Below are 21582 nucleotides of genomic sequence, written 5' to 3' on the forward strand. Positions count from 1 at the left end.
GCGACCACTCTATTGAAGTGTGCACAGTGTAAATTTACCCATTAAAGTGCCTAGGTACACGTAATAGAATAGTGCTTTAACTTAAAGTGGAGCATGAGTAAAATATATTAAAAAGCCACCTCAACTCTGTTATAGCCACTTATGTTTTGTGCTATCAAGTTTATTCAGACTTGATATACTGCTTTTACATACCAAAGCAGTTTACAACTTTACAATCTTAAAAAATTAATTAAAAACCTGGGGGAAAGACAAACAACCAATATTGACAGGACCAAAAAAGGGCTGAAACACTATTTAAAACATGCTGTTGGTTGGAGGGGTTTGAATTTAGAGCATGTAAGGGTGGATCACTTGTCAAAAATGCACCATGATGAGCTCGTCTTCCTGCTGAGCCACTGTTACCTTCAACTGAAACCAACATGGGATTGATGCACCTTATCTAAATTGGATAAGTCTTTTGCAGTTTATATTAGGCATATATAGTTATGCAATATGTTGTACCACTGATTTGGTAATGGTGGAACAGGGACAAAAAAAGTGCAATTTGCCATACCATATTGTTTCTCTTGTACCCTGCAAATGTCAACTGGGAATCAATGTGGCTTACATAAGATTAATAAGGTTAGAACTTAAACATTATGAATCGTAGCAAGACTATAATAAACATGTTTTTAGCACCTTCCTAAATTGAAGATGGGAGGAGATCTGACGTAAGCAGGTCAGGAGGTAGTTCCAAATTTTGGGGCCTTGAAACTAACGTGGATTTGAAGAGTGATTTCTTCAGATGCATTGGTCCTCAATTAAACAGCTTTGTGGACTGTTGCTGCTTAGGGGTGAAGTTTTTAGGTTGGTTCCACTTGGTCTGCACGAAGGGCTGCATAAAGCTGGGGTCTGCCGACGGTGCAGGCCTGCCTGACACGTAGCCCTTTTAAAGGGCTGCTTAATTGGGCCCAGGAGGTAATAGGTGGGGGCCTCAGTTCAGCTGAGAATGATGGCCCCAAATGATCATCTAGCAGCTCTTTTGCAGGAATCATGGATGCTGAGCACTTTCACAAACTTAGTGTAGTTAGTAATTAATTTTATTGTAATAGTTAATCCCATGTGTGTGTTTAATTATTAATGAAGCATGAGTAGAACATGGTCGGGACTCCCAATTACATACATAACGTAAAGCCCAGTTACATGTGGTGTTGTGTATATGGGTACTGAAAAGATAGGTTCTCTGCTTATGCCAGCTCTGTCTTGTGTATCTGCAGGCACTTAAGGTATAGGCACAACTAACATTTGTTACACTAATATTCTTTAATGGAACCTGGGCATCAGCTGCCATTTAAAGGATATTCTCCTACATCATCTAAGTGCTCCTATACAGTCAGAAGGGTTATAGATTCCCCTTGTGTGTGGGTATATACTTGTGCTTCAGGGCCGAAGCTTCATAAGGTCATTTCTCATTACACATATTGGTGCCAACATGTGGATGGTTCAGGTGGATAAATTTTTTTTTTTTCTTTTTTGGAAGAAAACTCATGATATATTTCCTTAATATCCTACAGGCTGTTATTCACTGTTCACGTATTCTACTCTCTTCTATTGTTTAGAAATTGGCGGCAGAATGCCAGAGTGCGGGATACCCAGGTACTCTCATCCCATACAAGTGTGACCTATGCAATGAAGATGAGATCCTCTCCATGTTCTCTGCCATCAAGACCTTGCATCAGGGCGTCGATGTCTGCATCAACAATGCTGGCCTGGCCCGTCCTGAGACACTCCTGTCTGGAAGAACTGAAGGATGGAGGACCATGATCGATGTGAGTACTCCTGCCTGGGGGAGGGGGGGGGCAGTGATTTTCTTTTTGAACTCTGTAGTGCTTGCCAGTTGGATGCTCAGCTTTTGATGGGAGAATTTTGTGGCATTGTCAAAAATGCTTGGGACAATATACTTTTGATTAAAAGAGAGGAGACATATGGTCTAATAATTCAGGGATCCTTTTTTCCTCTGACTAATCTTGTGGAGTCACCTTTTGGCTTTCTGCCTCTAGGACCCACTTGAGAACAGGATCTTTGTCTTTTTCTAAATTAACACTTGGGGATTGAGCCTTCTTTTCTAGTTATTTGCTTAACTAGGGTTAACATATGGCTCCAGGAAAAGGATAGATAGACATCCAGGTTTTACTTCCATTGCTTTCGATGGAAGTAAAATTCAGATATCTCAATCTGTCCTTCCCCCCCCCCCTCCCCCGGAGCCATATGGGGAAGACAGTGATAGTAGATGTGGGAAAATTTTCCCTGATGCAGCTGTTTATTGGTGAAATGAGGGCCTTGTCAGAGGCTTGATTCCAGCATGGAAAGGTTTCTCCAGCATTGCGTTGCCTCAGGGAGCTGACAGTTGAGGTTCTCTGTTCACTGAGTCAATGTTGAGAAGGAACTGTTGACACCCTACAGCTGAGTACTTATGCTTAACTTTTTTTTGCAATTTAAGATTCTGCTAAAACCCTGTGGGCTTAGGCCCCTGTTCGAAATTATCATTACGGCGTGGTGTGGTTTGTTTTTTTTTTTTTTTTACACTGTCTAATAAGATAACGAGCGGCTTGAAATCACTGGTGATTGCCGTCTCTGAAAGAAGTACTTGAGGCTCTTTCTCCATGTTTTTTTGAGTAATGTTTATCTGTGGTCAATCTCACCATTAGCTGGCAACATTGTAAATACAGAATGATAGTTTGTTGCCATTTGAAGAATTGTTGTGTAACCCTAGTTAACTATCTGACCTTGATCTTTTCAACATCAGACTTCACCTGTTTTAGTGTTCTGTGTAGTGTCTTGCTGCTTTGCTTTGTGATGTCATCTCTGTTCCTTTGGTGTCTCATGTAGATCTCCAAAGGCCTGATTTTCTAAGAATTTCCTTCTAGATACAGGATTGAAGAAAAGCATTAATTAAAACCTGTCCCTAAATTGATTGTTTTGTCAAAAATCTGTTAGTGATAGCTTCCAGTAGTGTGTGACTTGGGCACTGTGATAGAAACATGATGGTACATAAAGGCCAAATGGCCCATCTAGTCTGCCCATCCGCAGTAACCATTATCTCTTTCTCTCTCTGAGAGATCCCACATGCCTATCCCAGACCCTCTTGATGTAATTTGACTTTCTCCTGTGGATGACTTTGCTTGTGGAACTGAGGCAACTGCTGGAAACTGCATTTCCTGTAAAATGCTAATGTTAAGGATGTGTGTGTGTGTTTTTTGTTGGTTTTTTTTTTTAAATCCAACTCTTTGATCTGCTGTAATATCATAGGTACAGTGTGGGAGAGAAGTGGGGGGTAAAGCCCTCTTGCACTCTGCTTTTTTAAAAGATACATAGAAACATGATAGCAGAAAAGGCCAAATGGGCCCATCCGTAGCATCTTACCATCTCTCCTCCTCTCCATAAGAGGTCCCACATGCCTGTCCATGCTTTCTTGAATTCAGACACTCATTATCTCCACCACCTCTACTAGGAGGCTATTGCACACATTTTTCTGTAAAAAAAAGTATTTCCTAAGATTACTTCTGAGCCTATCACCTCTTAACTACATCCTATGCTCTCTCATTCCGGAGCTTCCTTTCAAATGAAAGACTTGCCTCATGTGCATTTATGCCACGTAGGTCTATCATATCTCCCATCTCCTGCCTTTCCTCCAAAATATACATATTGAGTTCTAAGTCTGTCTCCTGGGGAGGCATTTATGTGTCCGGCCTGCCCATGCATACACCCCTTCGCACTTGGGTGGTACCTTTTTATATAGAACTAGTTTTTAAACCTGTTATATTAACAGGTGCTAGAATAGAATATGTCTTTGTTTTGGTATCTGTCTCTGTAGCCCCCTGTCTTTCTATGTGTCTTTTTTACCTGTTTGTTATCTCTCTACTTGTTTTTTCTTTAAATCTGTCTCTTTAGACCCCTGGTCTTCTGTGTGTTTTTTTGACTGTCACTTTCTGTCTATCTTTGGCTGATGTCTGTATTTCTTACTTGTGGTCTCTCTGTCTGTGTTTGTTTTGTTGTTTATTTTTGACTGCTATGGGTGGGGTTTTGTTTTTGTTGGTTTTTTTTCTGTCTGCCTCCCTGGATTTTTTTATTTTTTGTTGTTGTTGTGTGTCTTTTTGACAGTCACCTTCTGTCTATCTGTTTGGCTGCTGACTGTAATTCTTACTTTAGTCTCTATTTGTTTTGGTGTTTGTCTCTTTGGCTGCTATATGGTTTTTTTTTTGTTTTTTTTTCTTTCTGTCTCTCTCTCTCCTTTGTGGTTTTTTTTCCTGTTTGTCTCTGCAATATTTTTTTTTTTTTTTTTTTTGCTGTGTCATGTCTGTCTCTTTGAATCTGTATCCCCCCTTGTCCTTCTGTGTCTGTCTGTTTTTCCTGTTTGTCTCTCAAGTAATTTTCCTTGTCCATTGTCTGTCTGTCTTTGTTTTTGGTGTCTGTCTCTTTGACTCTGTATTTGTAGCCCCTTGTACTTCAGTGTATGTATTTTCTGTGTGTGGAGATGTCTGCCACTTACCTGTTTTTTTTTTTTTGTAATAAGGGAAGTTGCACAGAGTAAGTTATTTGAAGTAAATCGGCACAGTAGAAATGGTCCAAAGTATGAAATAGGCACAGAGTGACTTGTGTAGGTCAAACCATCACTTGACACTCATTTAAATGCAAAAGTTAGCACGTGGAACAGGCCTATTAGTAACCAGATGCAACATTGTTATGGCAACCGTCTTACGCACCTACTATTACCCAGATGTGAGTTGTGATCTCAATACATAGGTTTTCGAGGGAGAGGTGGCATGCAAATGAGATTAATTTAGTTTTGGATCAGCATTGGCATCGAGCATGACAGGTGCCAGCTCCGGATTACAAAGTTCATTTTTTAATTCAAAGCAGACGCCGCGGCTCCTCTCTCGATCCCCACCTGGTGTGGTTCGAGAGAGGAGCCGAGGCGGTGGTTTTGATTTAAAAAAATGAACTTTATCATCCGGAGTCGGGAGTTGTGGGCTTAGATCTCTTTCCACCTCTGCCGGCGGGGACTGTTGGGGCCTGGGTGCGGTGGGAAAGGGGGGGTCTTGCCTAGCCGGGGCTGGACGAATCCCGGGCCTGCTCTCCTTCCCCTAAGAGAGAGTACTAACAGCTTGCTGCTGGTGAAGATTGAGGCTCTGAAAGGACGGCGCTTTTTTAATTCAAAGCTGACGCTGAGGCTCCTCTCTCAATCCCCGCCTAGTGCGGTTTGAGAGAGTAGCCGCGGCGGCTTAGATGCGCTGTGTTGGGGGGGGGGGGGGGGGCAGGCAGGCGCAGGGACCAGGTTGCGCTTTCACGCTCAGTGGATTTTGCGGCTTCTGTGGTGCCTGAGCTGCAGGAGAGGGAGCAGGTTGTGCGTGGCCAGGGAGGCCCCGACTGCTCCAGCTGCAGCTTCTTCGTTGTCGGTGATGTTGGAGAGGGATTGGACCGGTGAGGAGCTTCGGGGGCTGCTACTGTTCTTCCACCATGTCGGGCCCTTCTTCCTGAGTGAGTCAAGTTGCCATGTGTAACGTAAAAAGCGCACATGCGCACTCTTGTGGCCATTTCCCGACAGAAAAGGGATCAGGGAACACGCAGTGCGAGTGCGCATGCGCGCTTAGCATTTTATTGTTATAGATATTGCTTGGTACATATGGGTACCTAACTGTTGATTTAATGGCACATTTGCGCATAGGCGGTCTCTCTTTATAGAGTTATACCCATGGATCTTAAATACATGGTCATTAGAGGTAAAATGAATCTCAAAAAAAATTCAAGAGAAGAAATGATTACTAGTATATCAATCTGGTAGGTAAGGATTTGGACTCATGAAAGGAGAAGACTTCGGTTGGAAAATGTTGGAACTAGTTTTTATACTGCTGTATTGGACTAAGCTAGTTTTTTTGTGAAGCTACTTGTAGGTCTGTTTATCTTAATACAGATTTGCTGTTTTACTGGCCGTATTTAAAAACAAAAAACCCCCAAAAACCTGGCTTGCTTAAGCAGGCAAGCTACAATTATATGCAATAACAAGAAGGGAGATTGTTTTGCCACTTTCTGTGCTCTTTTCATAGAGTAAGTGAAGCGAGCCATGCTTTGAAGGCTTGGTCTTCTGCCAGTTAAAATGTAAATTCCTACCGTGACTAGCAATACCAGCTTAAACTACTGCTATGAAGAAATTCATCAAGAACTAGCTGCACATCTGAGCTGAGCTTCAGGCTGACTTGCGACGCTGCTATTGAGCCAGAATTGGAGTAGCCAGAGATGTGCCAGACTTCTGAACATGAACTTGGATAAAGGCCTTTTGGCTCACTGGTATAGTATCTTGTAGCTGAGGGTTCTTGAAATGCAGTGCACTTGCACTTTAAGATCTTAGAGGGGGGTATTTTTTTTATTTTTTATTGATTTGCAGACAGACCTTTTTTTGCTTTTATTGAACTGCATAATGCAGGGCTCTATAGCAATGCTTTCTTAACCTAGCTCGGTGGTTGCCATGGATTCCTGAGAGTATTTTTAGTTTGCATAATTTTACATCTCAACAAAGCTAGTTGTGATAGTATGATTTTATCACTTATTGTATCTAAAAGCCACATTGAGAAGGAGCTTATTAGATAGCAGTTTGGTTTGGCGCTTGCATCAGTTAATTTTATTTTGTATGGTTTTCGATATCCTATTTTTTTGACATTGAATTTTTTAATATAAAGGTATTAGTGACACCCACCCTGATACTGTGTTGACTGGCCAGTCAGTATGAATTTTTATCTGAAGTTGTAGACTCTGGCTGGGAGACTCCCAAGTGTGGTCTGTCTCCTTCACATAACACAGAACAGAGAAAACAGATTTGTACTCGTGTTAATTGCAGGGTTTTTTTTTTTTTTTTTTATGAAGTAAACTTTTACAATATTCAAAACGAGCAAAAAAAAATCTTGTTCACAGAAATCGGAGAAAGATTTATTATATAATATAATTTAGCCCTCCAGTTAGTATCCCTCATTTTTATTCATTTACAGAGCAGTGGCAGTCGGAAGGCTAATTATGGGTAGGCATGGGCACAATTTTCTATCATCTCCTCCTATGGTTCGGCATATCTCCCTCCCCTGCCCTGCTGACAATTAGCATCTGTCTCTCTTCCCCCCCCCAAAAAAAAACAAAACAAAAAAAAAACCCCAAAACAATGTACCTGTTAAAAAAAACCTTCACTTTTTTAGGCTTTACTAGCAGAAAGAATAGATGAGCAAATGTGTTTGAATGGGCCTCGCAGCCTTCTCTCTGATGCAACTTCTGTTGGCATGTGAGTGGGACCAAGTCAGAGGGAAGATTCTGGTGTTGGTGCAAACAGATGTCACCAGCGACATCTCTTTTTAAAATGTATATGGTGGAGGTGGAGGGTGGTAGAGAGAAAGAACAGAGAAAGTCCACCAAGGTAGTTCCACAAAACAAACACAAAGCAAAAGGCAAAAAAAACCCATGGAACTGATGATCTTGTAATATAATTTATTCATAAATGGTGCAGAGGTATACACAATAAAATCTATATAACAAATGTGGCATAGAACCGACAAGGGCCATGTTTCGGTCATTACAACAACTTTCTTCTGGGGTCCTAAAATTAAGAATTATAATACAACATATACTGTATAAGAAAAAGGATTATGATAGTGTATGACAGAGGGAAAAGAATGTACCAATAACGTGACTCTGGAAAGGGATGAAAGGACTTGCACCAGAGATATTAACTGGAAAGATAACATCCTAAAGAGTAAGTGGGTGATCGTAATTCATAAAGACCAGAGAGGTGAATACCACAAGCAGGTGTTTTTATAAAAAGAAGCATAGTGATAAAGAATTATGAAGAATACTATACGCTTTTACGGCAAGTGCTTGTTTTCATGGAAAATAACATAGGTGGAGCGGAAGATACATGCTATCCATACTTCCCTCCCCAAAACATTCTTTTGATAAAACTAAAAGTCCACATGTTATGATCAACCCAGGGGCATAGCCATATTGAAGGGACAGTGTCGTAAAATGGCTTTAAAATTGTCCTAGGTGTTGGATCTTACATCAGCTTCAAGATGTATTTAGATAATGCACCTAACATGTCCTCCTCCATATAGACAAGAGTATAATTTTCATCTTTGTGTAGGTCAAAAGTAAACAGGTACTTTTTGTACCCATAAGACCAAATTAGGTCCTCAAACAAAACTTTTTCTGAGGGCCCACATAGCTTGGGGGGGAGGGGGGAGGGTAGACAGGAATCAAAAAGCTTAATATTTCTAGCAAGTGAGTGTGGCAAACATTTTGTATTTATTTACATTTTAACTGTATTGCTACATGTGTCATCTGGCTTTCTTTTTTTTTTCTCTATTAAATTACTTAATTCCTCTTCTGCCTGTCTGGCAGCTAGAGAAGCACTTAAGCACATTTCCTGCTGCCAAGGTCCAGTCTGGCAATAAGTCGCATACCACCACATCTAGCTTGTTGCAGGTTTCCGGTTCTCTCTGCATCTTGTCAGGTAGAACCGATGTTTCAACTATCATGCTATGGCTTCTTTCTTTCTGAAAGAAGAAAGCCACAGCATGATAGCTGAGGTGTTTGTTTTACCTGACAAGATGCAGCAAGACCCAGAAACTTGCAACAAGCATGATCCAGCTGTGGAAATCCTGAGAAAACAGCCACCACATCTACTTGCCTTTCCTGGGATAGTTTCAAAGTGATCTGCACTCATTTACACCTGATCACATATATGGGTATTGTTTCCAAGTTAAATAGGTATGCAATTCTTGAAAATAGAAATATGTATATAGTTCCAAATCTCCCTCAACCCCACTTAAGAACTATGCTCCCCCTCTATACTTCAGAAGGTAAAACAATGTGCAAAATGGCCTCCATTTAGGTATCCTGAGGCCAGATGGTAGGGGCATATTATATAACACAGGGATGGGCAACCATGATCCTCAAGGAGTACAACCTAGTCAAGATTGCCTTAATGAATTTGCATAGGGTTATTATATTTATGAAGATGACGGAGGACACAGAACCCCTGCCTTTGCCTCATACCAGTCCCTCTTCTCATCCTCTGTACCCTTTTAGCCCTCATCTGCTCTCCACTGCATCTCAGTCCCAGCTCCATCCCTATTCCTTCCCTTACCTCCGGTGTCATTCTTCTATCTGTGTCCCATATTTTGTCCTCCCATCCAGCTTATCTTCCTTCTTTCCCCTTTCTCCTGTACCAATACCTCGCTCCGCTTCCCTGCCCTTTCCCCATGGTACTGCCTCTCTCTCATCTTCATGCTCTATTCCCCAAAAGCTCCCCTACTTTAGCATCTCTCCTTACTCCTCCTCAGAGCCATGAGTGCTTCTCTCCCTCACAGGTGCTTCTCTCTCGCCAGTCCCCCACCCCAGAGTTGGGATGGCTCTCCCCCCAAATACCTACCTCCATGCTGCAGTTCCATCTTCATTGGGCCACTGGCAGCTCAGTGAGGTGAGCCTGCTGCTTTTGGCCTGCCCTGGAAGAACATAAGATTTGCCGCTGCTGGGTCAGACCAGTGGTCCATCATGCCCAGCAGTCCATTCACGCGGCGGCCCTTGGTCAAAGACCAGTGCCTTGAGACTAGCCCTACCTGCGTACGCTCTGGTTCAGCAGGAACTTGTCTAACTTTGTCTTGAATCCCTGGAGGGTGTTTTCCCCCACGACAGACTCCGGAAGGGCGTTCCAGTTTTCTACCACTCTCTGGGGTGAAAAAACTTCTTACATTTGTACGGAATCTATCTCCTTTCAATTTTAGAGAGTTCCCTCTCGTTCTCCCTACCTTGGAGAGGGTGAACAACCAGTCCTTATCTACTAAGTCTATTCCCTTCAGTACCGTGAATGTTTCGATCATGTCCCCTCTCAATCTCCTCTGTTCAAGGGAGAAGAGGCATTCTCTGGTATAACTTTGTTCTCACACAGGCATGATGCTGAAGAGAAGGCCACTGAGTTGCTGGTGGCCCAAAGAAGTTTGAACTGCATGAGATCTATCTTGAAACTTGACTGGGTTGGGACCATGGTTGCCCATTCCTGCTATTGAAAACCAAAACAAGGCGCCTAGGTTCTTTATTAAGAATACTAGCCTAATCCAGTACTGATGAGCTTAACGTTTAGCATCCACATTTAAATCAGCCATAGAGCTGGCATAAGTGGAAGGACCCAGCTGAGTAGAGAAATTTTGGAAGTTGCCCTGCCTATGTCCCACCCCCTGCACTTACACCAATATTCTGTCTGTGTGCGCACACATTTGCACATATACCACTATTCTAAATGCTTGCATAAATCACATGTAAATGTGACTGCCTAGTTTAGAGAATTTTCCTTTCTGTGGTTATTTTCAGTTGCATAAAGGGCACACAGTTTTATATCAAAAAGCTTATTTCTGTGGGTCATGTACTAATTTTGCCCCTAGAAAAATGCCTTTCAAAATTGCCCTGTGTGACGAGATGCAATGTAAGGTCCAAGGTGAAAGGATTGCTCCTCCTTATTCTCAGGAAGTGCATTGAAACCACTTATAAAGCCATGCAGAACTCTGAGTACCTTATTTCAGGTGGGATCGTGGAACCAGGTCTGAGCAGCTAATGGAAAGGTAGCTTGAATGGCTGTATTATAACATTACATTAACCTGAAGCTTCATCAGACCATTTTCACAAATTTTTTGAAAAGTGTTTTTTAAAAGCCTAAACTGTTTGATACTGTTTTTCTTCCAGGTGCTCTTACAATGAAATGTTTTATCTTCTGCTCACAGGTTAACGTTCTGGCTCTAACTATTTGCACAAGAGAAGCTTATCAGTCCATGAAAGAAAGAGATGTAGATGATGGTCATATTATTAATATCAACAGGTAGGAGCGGCTGCCTTCTGACCATAGCTTGTCATTGTATTCCTTTTATAATTTTTTTTTTTTTTCTTTTGCATGGGCTCTTATCTCCTCTTGTTTTATTACTTTTAGACCATGTATTTATCTGTTCTAAGACTGGTCTTTCTGGTCTACCAAAAGACAACCCCCAGGCAGTAAGGGTGTGTGCAGCCCCAATGTGTGGGGTGTTTGGTTTGTTTTTTTTCTATGTTTATGCGAATTTTATTTTGTTGTGGCGTTTTTCTTTTCAGAGCAATATCATAAAGAAAACCACTCTCTCTTCATGGCGCAGGAAAAACAAGTTAATTTGTTTTCCTTTTTTGGGGTTGAAACTACATAAGAAATTATTTCAAACAAATTCACTACTCTAGCTTACACTAACAAAAGATGCGTTATCAAATACAAAGTCTGGTTATAAATTCACAATAAATATCAGTTTTGTGTGTTGGAAGTATATAAAATTTTTAACAATATTTGAGCATTGTACAAATATACTTATTATACAAACAAACTCTAAACAAAGTTCCTAAAAGCAATCATGTCATATAAAGCTAAGGCTCCTAGTACAGTGAACCCCTGATTATCTGGACTTAGAATTTAACGGACTTTGCCCTGGTGACTACAACTCCCAGTTTGCAATGCATCACCCTCGTCGAGTGACACCATTGCAATGGTCAGGGGCTGAGCAGCCATTTCGTAGAGGAAAAGCTTCCGGGGAGGGAGTTATTCATGGGAGGTAGGACTATTTGGATTTTCTGGACAATCGGGTTTAACAGACACCCCTCTCCCCAAACAGTCCGTTAAATCGAGGGTTTAATGTATTTCAAACCACCTATCCCTATATAATCTAACATAAGTCTATGAAAAATTAGATTTCTCTTTGTGTATAGAAACTGTCCTACTCTGTACCTATACTGTTCAAATGGTCCTATCTTTATTTGAAGTCTTCACTCTAGCTATCTGATTGTAAACTTGTAACCTGTTCTGGGCTCTTTTGGGAGGATGATCTAAAAAATTGAGTCTTAAAATCTACACGTTCTGAGTTACATACAAATCCGACTTAAGAACAGCATTAAAAACATAACTTGTTCTTAACCCGGGGAAGCTTTAAAAACATAACTTGTTCTTAACCCGGGGAAGCTTTAAAAACACAATTTGTTCCTAACACAGGGACTACCTGTACTCCGATAGTGCCTCTCTATTTTGGGAAGTATCATCTCCTTTTCCTGAGAGGCACCCAGGGCAGTGGCACCCTGCCCTCGTCTCGCTCCCCCTATACCTCCAGTTATTCACTGCCGCAAGCAACAAGAACTTCATTGTGTTCCTCGTGACCCCTATGGCTCTCCCTCTGACATCAATTCCTAGGTGTGGCACCTGGAAATGACGGTGTGAGATGACACGGTCGTGAAGAGCACATTGAAGTTGTTGGTCATGGCAAAAAACAACTGGAGGTATGAGGGAAGGGGGGCACGCTTGCAGTGAGGGGAGGAGTGCGAAGAGGTGGAGGGGGGACCAGCCCCCCTTACCCCTCCCCTCCCCATGCCACTACCTGCTTGCTATTCTGCATGTGCATCCAGTTGGCTTTCTGACTTTTTTTGCCAAGTTGCTTTTCTCTCCCCCCTCCCCCCATTGGGAAGTTCAGTCTTGCAATTAATTGTCTAAAATATTTTTAGGTTGGTAATGAATGAAAATCACAGCTTTCTTTAAATTAGAAGGGGAGGCCTGAACAAATGGGAACACATCACCCCCTTCTACCACCAACTGCACTGGCTACCCTTCGAATCCCGAGTCCTCTTCAAGTTCGCCTGCATCTGTTACAAGACAGTATTTGGTCTCTCACCAAAATACCTCTCCCCACATTTCAACATGTATTGCACCAACAAGAAATCCCGCAGAATCCAGTTGTTTACCTTCCCCTCCATAAAATCATGCCAGCTCAAAAGATTCATCGACAAAACCTTCGCCTTCCAGGCGGCCAAGCTGAACCCTTGGCTAGCCCAAATGATGCTAGAGGCCCCGACCTACCTAGACTTCAGAAAACTTCTCAAAACACACCTCTTCCGCGAACAAGACCCTTAATCCTCACTCCCCGCATACACTCCAACCCCCCCACCTCCCTCTCCCCCCCCTCCTCTGGTTTCCCACACCCTCCATTTTATCTTCTCACCCAACTATGATAAACCTGTGCTAAAACTACTTTGCTTCCTTCCACGCTACCTGCAATTCCGACAAAATTTTTGTAAATCCGGGTTCAGACCGGATCCTAATGTAATGGATGTAAACCGCCTAGAACTCTTTGGGTATGGCGGGATATAAGAACATAATAATAATAATAATAATAATAATAATAATAATAATAATTCCCTATTTTGGTTGACTTTGGAGGAGTGAAATATACCAGAAATGATTCCCAAGAACAAATGAAGGAAAATGACACACAATGTTCTCCCTCCCCTCCCCCCCCAATTTTCTGATTTAATACAAACCAAATGTCATCAGTTGTTCCATATCGTGCCTCCAAATCCATGGAGGGAGCATGCCCATTGTTCATCATGTAGACTTTGTAGATGTGTGCATTTTTCTTGTTGGAGAATTCTGCTGTGAGTTAGGATTCCTCTCTCCCCAACGCCTCAATTACTATCCCAGTGTTTCTCAGTCTCTTCTTCTGATGGTTTTATCTACAGTATGAGTGGTCACAGGATCCTTCCCACATCCATCATGCACTTCTACAGTGCTACCAAATATGCTGTCACAGCAATAACGGAGGGCCTGAGGCAGGAGCTCAGAGAAGTCAAATCTCACATAAGAGCCACAGTAAGTGACCCTCGGCTATTTTGCTTAGCGTTGTGTGTTTGTTTGTTTTTTGTTGTTGTTTTTCAGCCCCTGTGCTTGTAGACCTTTTTTCCCCCTCTTCCAAAACAGATGAGGGTATAGAATCAACAATCAACATGCACAATATAGATTTGCAGACATACATCTTTAAACCCAAACTGGTGAAGGACCACAAGTATGGGAGGTGGTCATAGCACCACTAAATGCAGCGTAAGAACATGTCTGCTCCGTCTGACCATATTGTGACTGATTTTGTTTCTATAGCAATACTAGACATAGACTATCCTTGCTTGTGGAGCTCATGATCTAGTCAAAACTCGCAGACTAGATGAATAAAAGCCATTGCAGCAATTTAAAGTCGTGAGTTGTTGAGATGGCAGACATGGTGAAAGAATTCATCACTGTTCCCATCCCCCATGGATTACTGTGGGAAACAATCCCTATGTAATTCTTGAAAGAGAGAATGGGCACAGCCACTGACCCTCAAGCCTTACTTTGAAGAATGCTGGCATAGGACTGAGGTTGAGATACACGACATGGAATGGTTTCCCGCGGGGATGGGAACGATGACAAATTTTGTTACTGTCATTCTCTAGTGGCAGTCTAACCACTTTTTTCAGATGGCTTTGGTGATGCCTCTGTAGGTTCAGCATGTCCATGAACATAAGAATAGCCATATTGGGTCAGAACAACGGTCCATCTAGCCCAGTGTCCTTTTGACACAGTGGCCAATGTAGATCATTTGGTCTGAAGTGTTCACCCATTTGGGACCATTGTACAGCATGGGGATCCAGAGTTCTTAGTGTATAAATTTGTAAATACACTATGGGTCACGTGACTAGGATAATTAAAGCAACAATACAGGTTGGCTGGCAGGTAGACATTTAGAATTAATGTACTAATCAATGCATTCTATTTCTGACCCAGCTTGATTGCTGTTGGACAGATAAATATAAGCTGACGCACCATTTTTATATATGACCTCCTCCCCCCATTTTGCATAGCATACTATATTTTGCAATACTTGTTTTATTTATTGATATTGTACAGTAGGATTAGAGACAAAGTGCTACCAGCTAAATCAGACCTTGATATTCAGTACCAACTGCTATCTGGGGGTTTGGGTTTGACAGAACCATGAAGTTATCCTGGTGTGGCTGGCATTCAGTGCTGTATCTGCATAACTAACGAAGCATAGAACTGCTGTTTCTGGTCCAGTATATCTGTTTAGCTATCTGGGAACCAGCACTGAAGATCTGTAATGCCCAGATAACTTCTAGCTCTTTCCTGACTGCCAACTGGCCAGACCCTAAGCATAAGAAATTAGTTTTTTTGCTTTCAGTTTTTGGCAAAATTTTTTTTTTTTTTTTTGTGAAATGAGGTGGCTATGATCATGTTAGTGGTATAACCTTTTCTTTTTCAGAGTATATCTCCAGGACTGGTAGAAACAAACTTTGCTTTCAAAGTTCATGATAATGACCCAGAGAAAGCAGCTGCGACCTACGAGAGCATCAGGGTAAGGACTAGAAATTTTTATTTTGGGGAGTGGGTGTATTACACATGTGGATGTGCATGCATGCTTAAGGCACCAGCATGGAATATTTGGTTTTTGTTTGTTTGGTTTTTTTTCCTGGACTGGAGTTTGCAATCTTTAATCCTGGGGGAATCTGGCACCAACATTTTGAATTCTACAAAGTTTATTTGTAGGATTTTTAGGTGGAATTCTCCAATCTTAAGGCCTGAAACACAGCCCCCCACCTCTTCCTGCCTCAGGTATCAGCCCCCCTCAACTCCAATTGCAGTTCTTTCAATCTAACACCAAGCAAGACCTTAAGGTCTTCCCCTCCTACCTTGTCTTTCTCTTCTTTGCCACATACCCCTACTTTACCTTCTTTCTTTTCTCTCCCTGTCCCTTACCTTTTCTTCTTCCTTCTTGGGTATATATCCTGTACTCCCTTTTTCTCCTTCCCTCAGGTATATCATTCTACCTCTCATTCTCTTCCTCTCCCCTTCCATGCCACATCCTGAAGCTCACTCATCAGTGGAACACTCTCTCTCTCAAGCCCCTACCCCTCTTGGCATACTCCTGCCTGCCTAACTGCCCCCCACTCCCACCCCTCTGCAGTACTTAACACACCTGCTCTGGCCTTTATTGTGCAGCAAGAGGGGGTGGTGCTGAATGGCCATATATTAGGCCACATTCCTTTCCATTCTGGGACTGTTCATATAACTGCTTGAGACTTTGTGTAGCTAAACAATTCAGAGGAACAGTTGGGCCTGGAGTGGCAGAAGAGGATGAAGCTCAATATGCAGTTCCCCTTCTCGGAGGGTGGGGGAGGGGACGGGAGCAGGGGAGAGTAGCTGATATCGGTGCAGAGCAAGTCCAGAGTTCTGTGCAGGTAGAGAATTCTCTGCAAATTCTGTGTTGTGCAGAACTCCTCCAGGAATAAACATGATTCCCAAACCAGCAGACTTTACCACTGAGTCAGTGGGAAGACCTGGAGGACAAAGGGATTGAGGGGTACAGATAGGAGTAGAGGTAAGGTTATAGGGACAGGATTAGAGGTAAATTACAAAATTAGTCAAGAGACCACTGTTCAGGCAGTGGGCCTGATGGGCCGCCGCGGGAGTGGACCGCTGGGCAGGATGGACCTCTGGTCTGCCCCAGCGGAGGCAACTTCTTATGTTAAGACGCCCTGACCTGAATTAAGTGTCCAATCATATCTTCTCTCCCCCCACTTGTGTCCACACATGAACTGATGCACTCAATGTGCAGTGATGACTATAAACTGTAACCCATTCTGAGCTGTTTGGGGAGGACAGGATATAAAACCCTAGTCAAGGTAACCCTAGTCAAGACTACCATTCCTGTAATGCTAGGAATATAATCTAACCCATTCTGAGCTGGACAGGATTTAAAACTATATATTTATATATATTTAATTGGTTTTCTCCCCAAACAGCTCAGAATGGGTTACAGTTTATCAAATTTATTAAGTTTGTTGTACACGCAATGTCAAGTACTTCAATGCATATGACAATTTAAAATTGGGAGAAAAAAAAATTTATACAAATAGGCATACAATGTATACATACAAATAATTATTAATACAAAAGGAAAGATGGGTGAACCACAATCTTTTAAAGAAGATAAAGATACATTTGGGGAAAAAACATCCGGAGGGTAATGAAGAATAATTTTAAAAATGTGGCTAAGCCTAAAGAGGGTAGGGGAGATTGTGACCTATAGATGAATCTCCCCTCTGACTATCATTTGTACTTTTTGTTTCTCCATCCTCCCTCCCTCCCTCCAGTGTCTGAAAGCTGAAGACATAGCCAGTTCTGTGTTGTATGTTCTTGGTACCCCACCTTATGTACAGGTAAGTAGCAGCCACTGATTGGTAGCCATTTTAGATGTTTACCATCGCAGAAGTGGTGCTGGTTCATTTGTTTTTTTTCTTAGAGTATTGACTAGCTAGGGGAATTGTATACTGAGCAGACTGTCAAGAACTTGCCTCCTGTTTCAATTATGGCTCCTACCCTTTGGAACTCTTTGCCTTTTTACCTTCATACAGAAAGTTAATTTCGGACATTTAAGGTTCAACTGAAGGCCTACTATTTTTCTCAGGCATTCAGCTCCCAGAAGAGTTTGGGCTCTACTACATAACACCCTTTTTCCCTAACCTTGTGTTTTTTCCTTTTTCCCAGTTTTAGAATTTAATTTTTATTGTAATTTAAAATGTTTTTCTTATGTTTAGTGTCTGTATGTCATATGTATTTTTTTTAAATGATTGCATATTTATATATATATATTTTTAACATTTTTATTATAAACCGCTTAGATTTTAACCTTAGTTTTATATTTGCGGTAGATCAAATAAATTGACCTCTTAATGTGAAGTTATACCCTAGTGCTGGCTATGTTGGTGCTGCAAGTGCATTGATGCAAGATCCATGTGAGGGATTTAGGAACAAAGGTTGAGGGACCCTTTTTACAAAGCTGCAGTAAAAACTAACGCATCTTACCACAGCAAAAAAAAAAAAAAAGGCATACTGTGGAGCGAGCTGAGGCGTCTAGTAGTAATTATGCCATTTACGCATGCTTCCCATGTGCTGCTACTATTACTACTACTTTGAAGGAATATGTTTTCAATTCCAAACTCCAACCCACCTGCTAAGCACCAATATTATTATTATTCTCTAATTCCCCACCTGAGCACTGTGTATTGATGCACCTTCTTGTTCAGTTTGTCTGTCTTGACTAGATTGTAAGCTCTTTTGAGCAGGCACTGTCTGTTTTGATGTACAGCGCTGCGTATGCCTAGTAGTGTTATAGAAATGAGTAGTAGTACTTAGCATTTCTATAGCACTGCCAGACATACACAGCGCTGTACGTTAACATTAACCATGTAAGAAACAATCCCTGCTCTACAGAGCTTACAGTCTAATCAAATGGACAGAGGACAATTGGGGTAGGGAACTATAGAGGGTGTGACAAAATAGACGTGAGTTGGAGTTAGGAGTTTAAAAGTGGGCTTTTACCCTGGATTTGAGCTTGGCATACTGACTCGGGCAGTGTGTTCCAGGCATATGATGCACCAGGATAGGAAGGGACAGAGTCTGGAGTTGGCAGAGAAGGATACTGATTAGAGAATGACACAGTAACAAAATTCATCACCGTTCCCGTCCCCGTGGATAACCGCAGGAAATAATCCCATGTCATTTTCTAGTGTCTATTTCAACCTCAGTCCTTCTACACCAGCATTCTTACAAGCAAAGCTTGCAGGTCAGTGGTTGTGCCCAATTATACTCTGATTCTTCCCTCTCTCCTTAAAGAATGACATGAAGATGGTTTCCTGCGGTTATCCGCGGGGACGGGAACGGTGTTGAATTTTGTCACCGTGTCATTCTCTAATACTGATCTCTACTGCCAAGAGACTTGCCCGATGAATGGAGTGTTTTAGCACAGCTACTTTGCACGCTAGCTGATTAGTATTTGATTAGCATGTCGGCCTACGTTCCTCTAAACTGAGCATATGAGCAATCATTCATACGTTTAGGAGCATTGCTCAGATTTTACATGTTCACGCCTCAAAATACTTGCAAATCATAAATTGTGCTCACAAAAAATTGCTTAGAGCTCATCGCTCACATGAGAGAAAATTTGCATGCCCCCAGCCAATCCTTACAGGGAACATTGGCATAAGTCCTTACTGACTACATAGCGGATGGCAGTAAGAGCTTGTGGGCTAATCTGTTTTAATGGCAAAATGTAGTGCATGGCCATTAATACTGAAATAGGAATTTCGACCATTTTAACCCAGTGGTTGAAATGGCCTTAGTGTGCGGGAATGACCCCTGTAAAGGCATGCTAAGGCCACTTTTTACTGTTTGGTAAAAGAGTCCCTCAAACTATAAAATAACACACTGAATGGGGTGAAGAGGAGCAATGGAGCCAAGACGGGAGATTTTAACTGGAAAAAAAAAAATCCAGCTAATGCTTTGTTGGGGTCAGACTTGCTTTAGAGCACAATGGCAGGACTTGTTTTAATTACATTCATTCTAAATAAATTCTGGTACCTTTTGCAGATTGGCGAGATTCAGTTGAGGCCTACGGAGCAGTTGTCATAGCAACCTAAAAGGAGATGAGAAGAGCATCCACCATGGAAGATCATTTTTGAGAAATGTCTCCTCCTTTCCCTCTTCTGGGCTTCTAGCCAGCATCAATGTATTTTTTATGGTCCCTGAACTTGTTTAATGCTAAACAGTCCCAGGAAACACACTGACAGAATGTGTGGAACAATCTACTTTTTGTACTATTTTTTTTTCCTTTTCTTTTTATAGAAATGGGTTTTGTTTGCAGACCAAGGTGATGCCCAAATGTCTATCACCCTTTACTGTGTTCTCTGACCTTGAAGTACCCTCTGCTAGTCAAATCCAAAAAGGGCTTTTGGATGTTATTTTGAGTCTCGTTTGACCTTGATCACACTTTTTTTTTTTTTCTCTCTGTTTAAAATGTACTTAAACAAAAAGCTCTCATACTGTACAGGGAAAAGGATTGTGAAGCTCAACCAATGTTCTTCCTAATTCAGATAATGTCATGGGTAAGGAAAAGTGTAACTGGGATATTCACAATCATTTCTTATGTACAATAAGTGAGATTACATAAATTAAAAATATACACACACAAAGACAAAATTGTAATTTTAAAAAGTTGTGTAAATCCAGAGAAGTTGCACTTGGTTATAGATTACATGTTGCCAAAAATTAACCCATTTCTTAGTGTGTGATTATCTTGCAACACGAGACACTCTGAAGAATCCTGAGCTGGTGCTTCCAAGTAGTTGGCAGATCACATCCAGATATTGAACTGGGGCCATTAAAATATCCATAAAACTTTGTTCTTTTTGCTCATGCATATCCATTCGCCCTATAGTTTCAATCTTCTAACTTGAAGATTTGAGAGAGGTGAGGGGGAGAAGGTTTGTCCCACCTCACTGGATTTGCTTTAATATAGCCCTGTCCTGGTTACAAATGTTTTGTTGGGCTGTACAGGCTAAAGTTTCATTTTTGTTTGCTTTACCATGTTCCAAATTTTTTAATTTCTATCACTTGAGGGCAGTGTCATTGGTGGTGTGTGCTCACACATTCTTCAGTTCTATAAGTTTGTTTCAAATGAATGTACATCATTGTACCATTATCTCCATTATTTAAACATATTTAAATCTTGATTAAAATTGTTTTGCTGTATCCATTTTCTCTCTCCATATAACTTTTTTTTTTTTTTTTTTTTTTTTGTTCTGTACGGTTTTCCCACCCACATAGTTGGAGCTATGCAGGTATACTTTCATTGATATGCCATTAACTTTATTGGGATATAAAAACTATTTTCCCACTTCTTCCTGCAAGCTATTAAGGCAGGCAGGAAGGAGGAAGGAAAAGCATATCCTGGTCTTCCTTTCCTTCAGATATGACAGTACTTGTGTTTGTGAATGATGTTGTATTGTGTGAGTTAGCTTTCCACCTGTTTGATTCAATTTCCTTTTGTAAAAAGATCTCTTGATTTGCTGATGTGTTACCAGTCAGACCTTCTTAGTCAACTATTTTACTGTAAAATACTTTATTTTTGTAAACTCACTGAGTTCAGAGAGGAGTTCATGCTGTCTCTTACATACAGGCCTATTGAATGGCAAGTTGTCAGACCTTGAGCTTTTTCTTGTCTGCTAACAGACTCCAGAAAAGCTTTCTGACCTTTCTGCTGTGTTTTCACAGTGCAGTAAGGGAGATTTAAACAGTGTTAATCGGTAAAAGTAGAAGGTGCTCCCTAGCAATGCTAAGAGTTGTACAAATAATATATTACTGAGTTACATCTTATGGTTTGTTTATTATAATTTAATATATTTTTTCCTGAGGAGATAAAGCAGTGAATAATAGAAAAAAAAATAAATCTAAATCTGAGAGGAAAGAATGGCAATTATCAAATGAAAATACAGTGGTGCCTCGCATAACGGACGCCTCGTACAGCGAACGCTGCGCATAACGAACTTTTTGTCTTGCTCCCTATAACGAACTTCGTTTCACACAACGAAGTCGCCCGAGGGGCCCGGGGGGGGGGGGGCGGAACTACTCTCGCCGCTTCCTAATGTGAGCCGGGAACAGCAGCACCCTCCTGTCTGAATGCAGTGTTCCATCATCTCCCTCCACCTTACCTTAGATGCCGAGTTTTCCGGCTTTCTTTTTCGGCCAGCCACACACTTTCAAAGAGCAGCACATGCGCGCATGCTCTGTTGTTCAATCTTCTCCTCTGACGCAACCGGAAACCGGAAGTTGCAGGAGAGGAGAACATTGATCAA

The 21582-nt window shown here is 41.5% G+C and overlaps 1 protein-coding gene across 1 annotated transcript in view; it reads left to right on the forward strand.

Moving 5' to 3' along the window:
- Positions 1-20484, forward strand: part of DHRS11 (dehydrogenase/reductase 11) — a 58179-nt gene extending 37695 nt beyond the window's left edge. The window contains exons 2-7 of the mRNA XM_033921184.1: positions 1599-1808; positions 10788-10882; positions 13582-13711; positions 15153-15245; positions 17044-17109; positions 19319-20484. Of these exons, the coding sequence (XP_033777075.1) occupies positions 1599-1808; positions 10788-10882; positions 13582-13711; positions 15153-15245; positions 17044-17109; positions 19319-19360 (636 nt within the window). The 3' untranslated portion in view covers positions 19361-20484. The remainder of the gene's footprint in view (positions 1-1598; positions 1809-10787; positions 10883-13581; positions 13712-15152; positions 15246-17043; positions 17110-19318) is intronic.
- The last annotated feature ends 1098 nt before the right edge of the window (positions 20485-21582 follow it).

This window comes from Geotrypetes seraphini, chromosome 15 (assembly GCF_902459505.1).
Source record: "Geotrypetes seraphini chromosome 15, aGeoSer1.1, whole genome shotgun sequence".
NCBI lineage: Eukaryota > Metazoa > Chordata > Amphibia > Gymnophiona > Dermophiidae > Geotrypetes > Geotrypetes seraphini.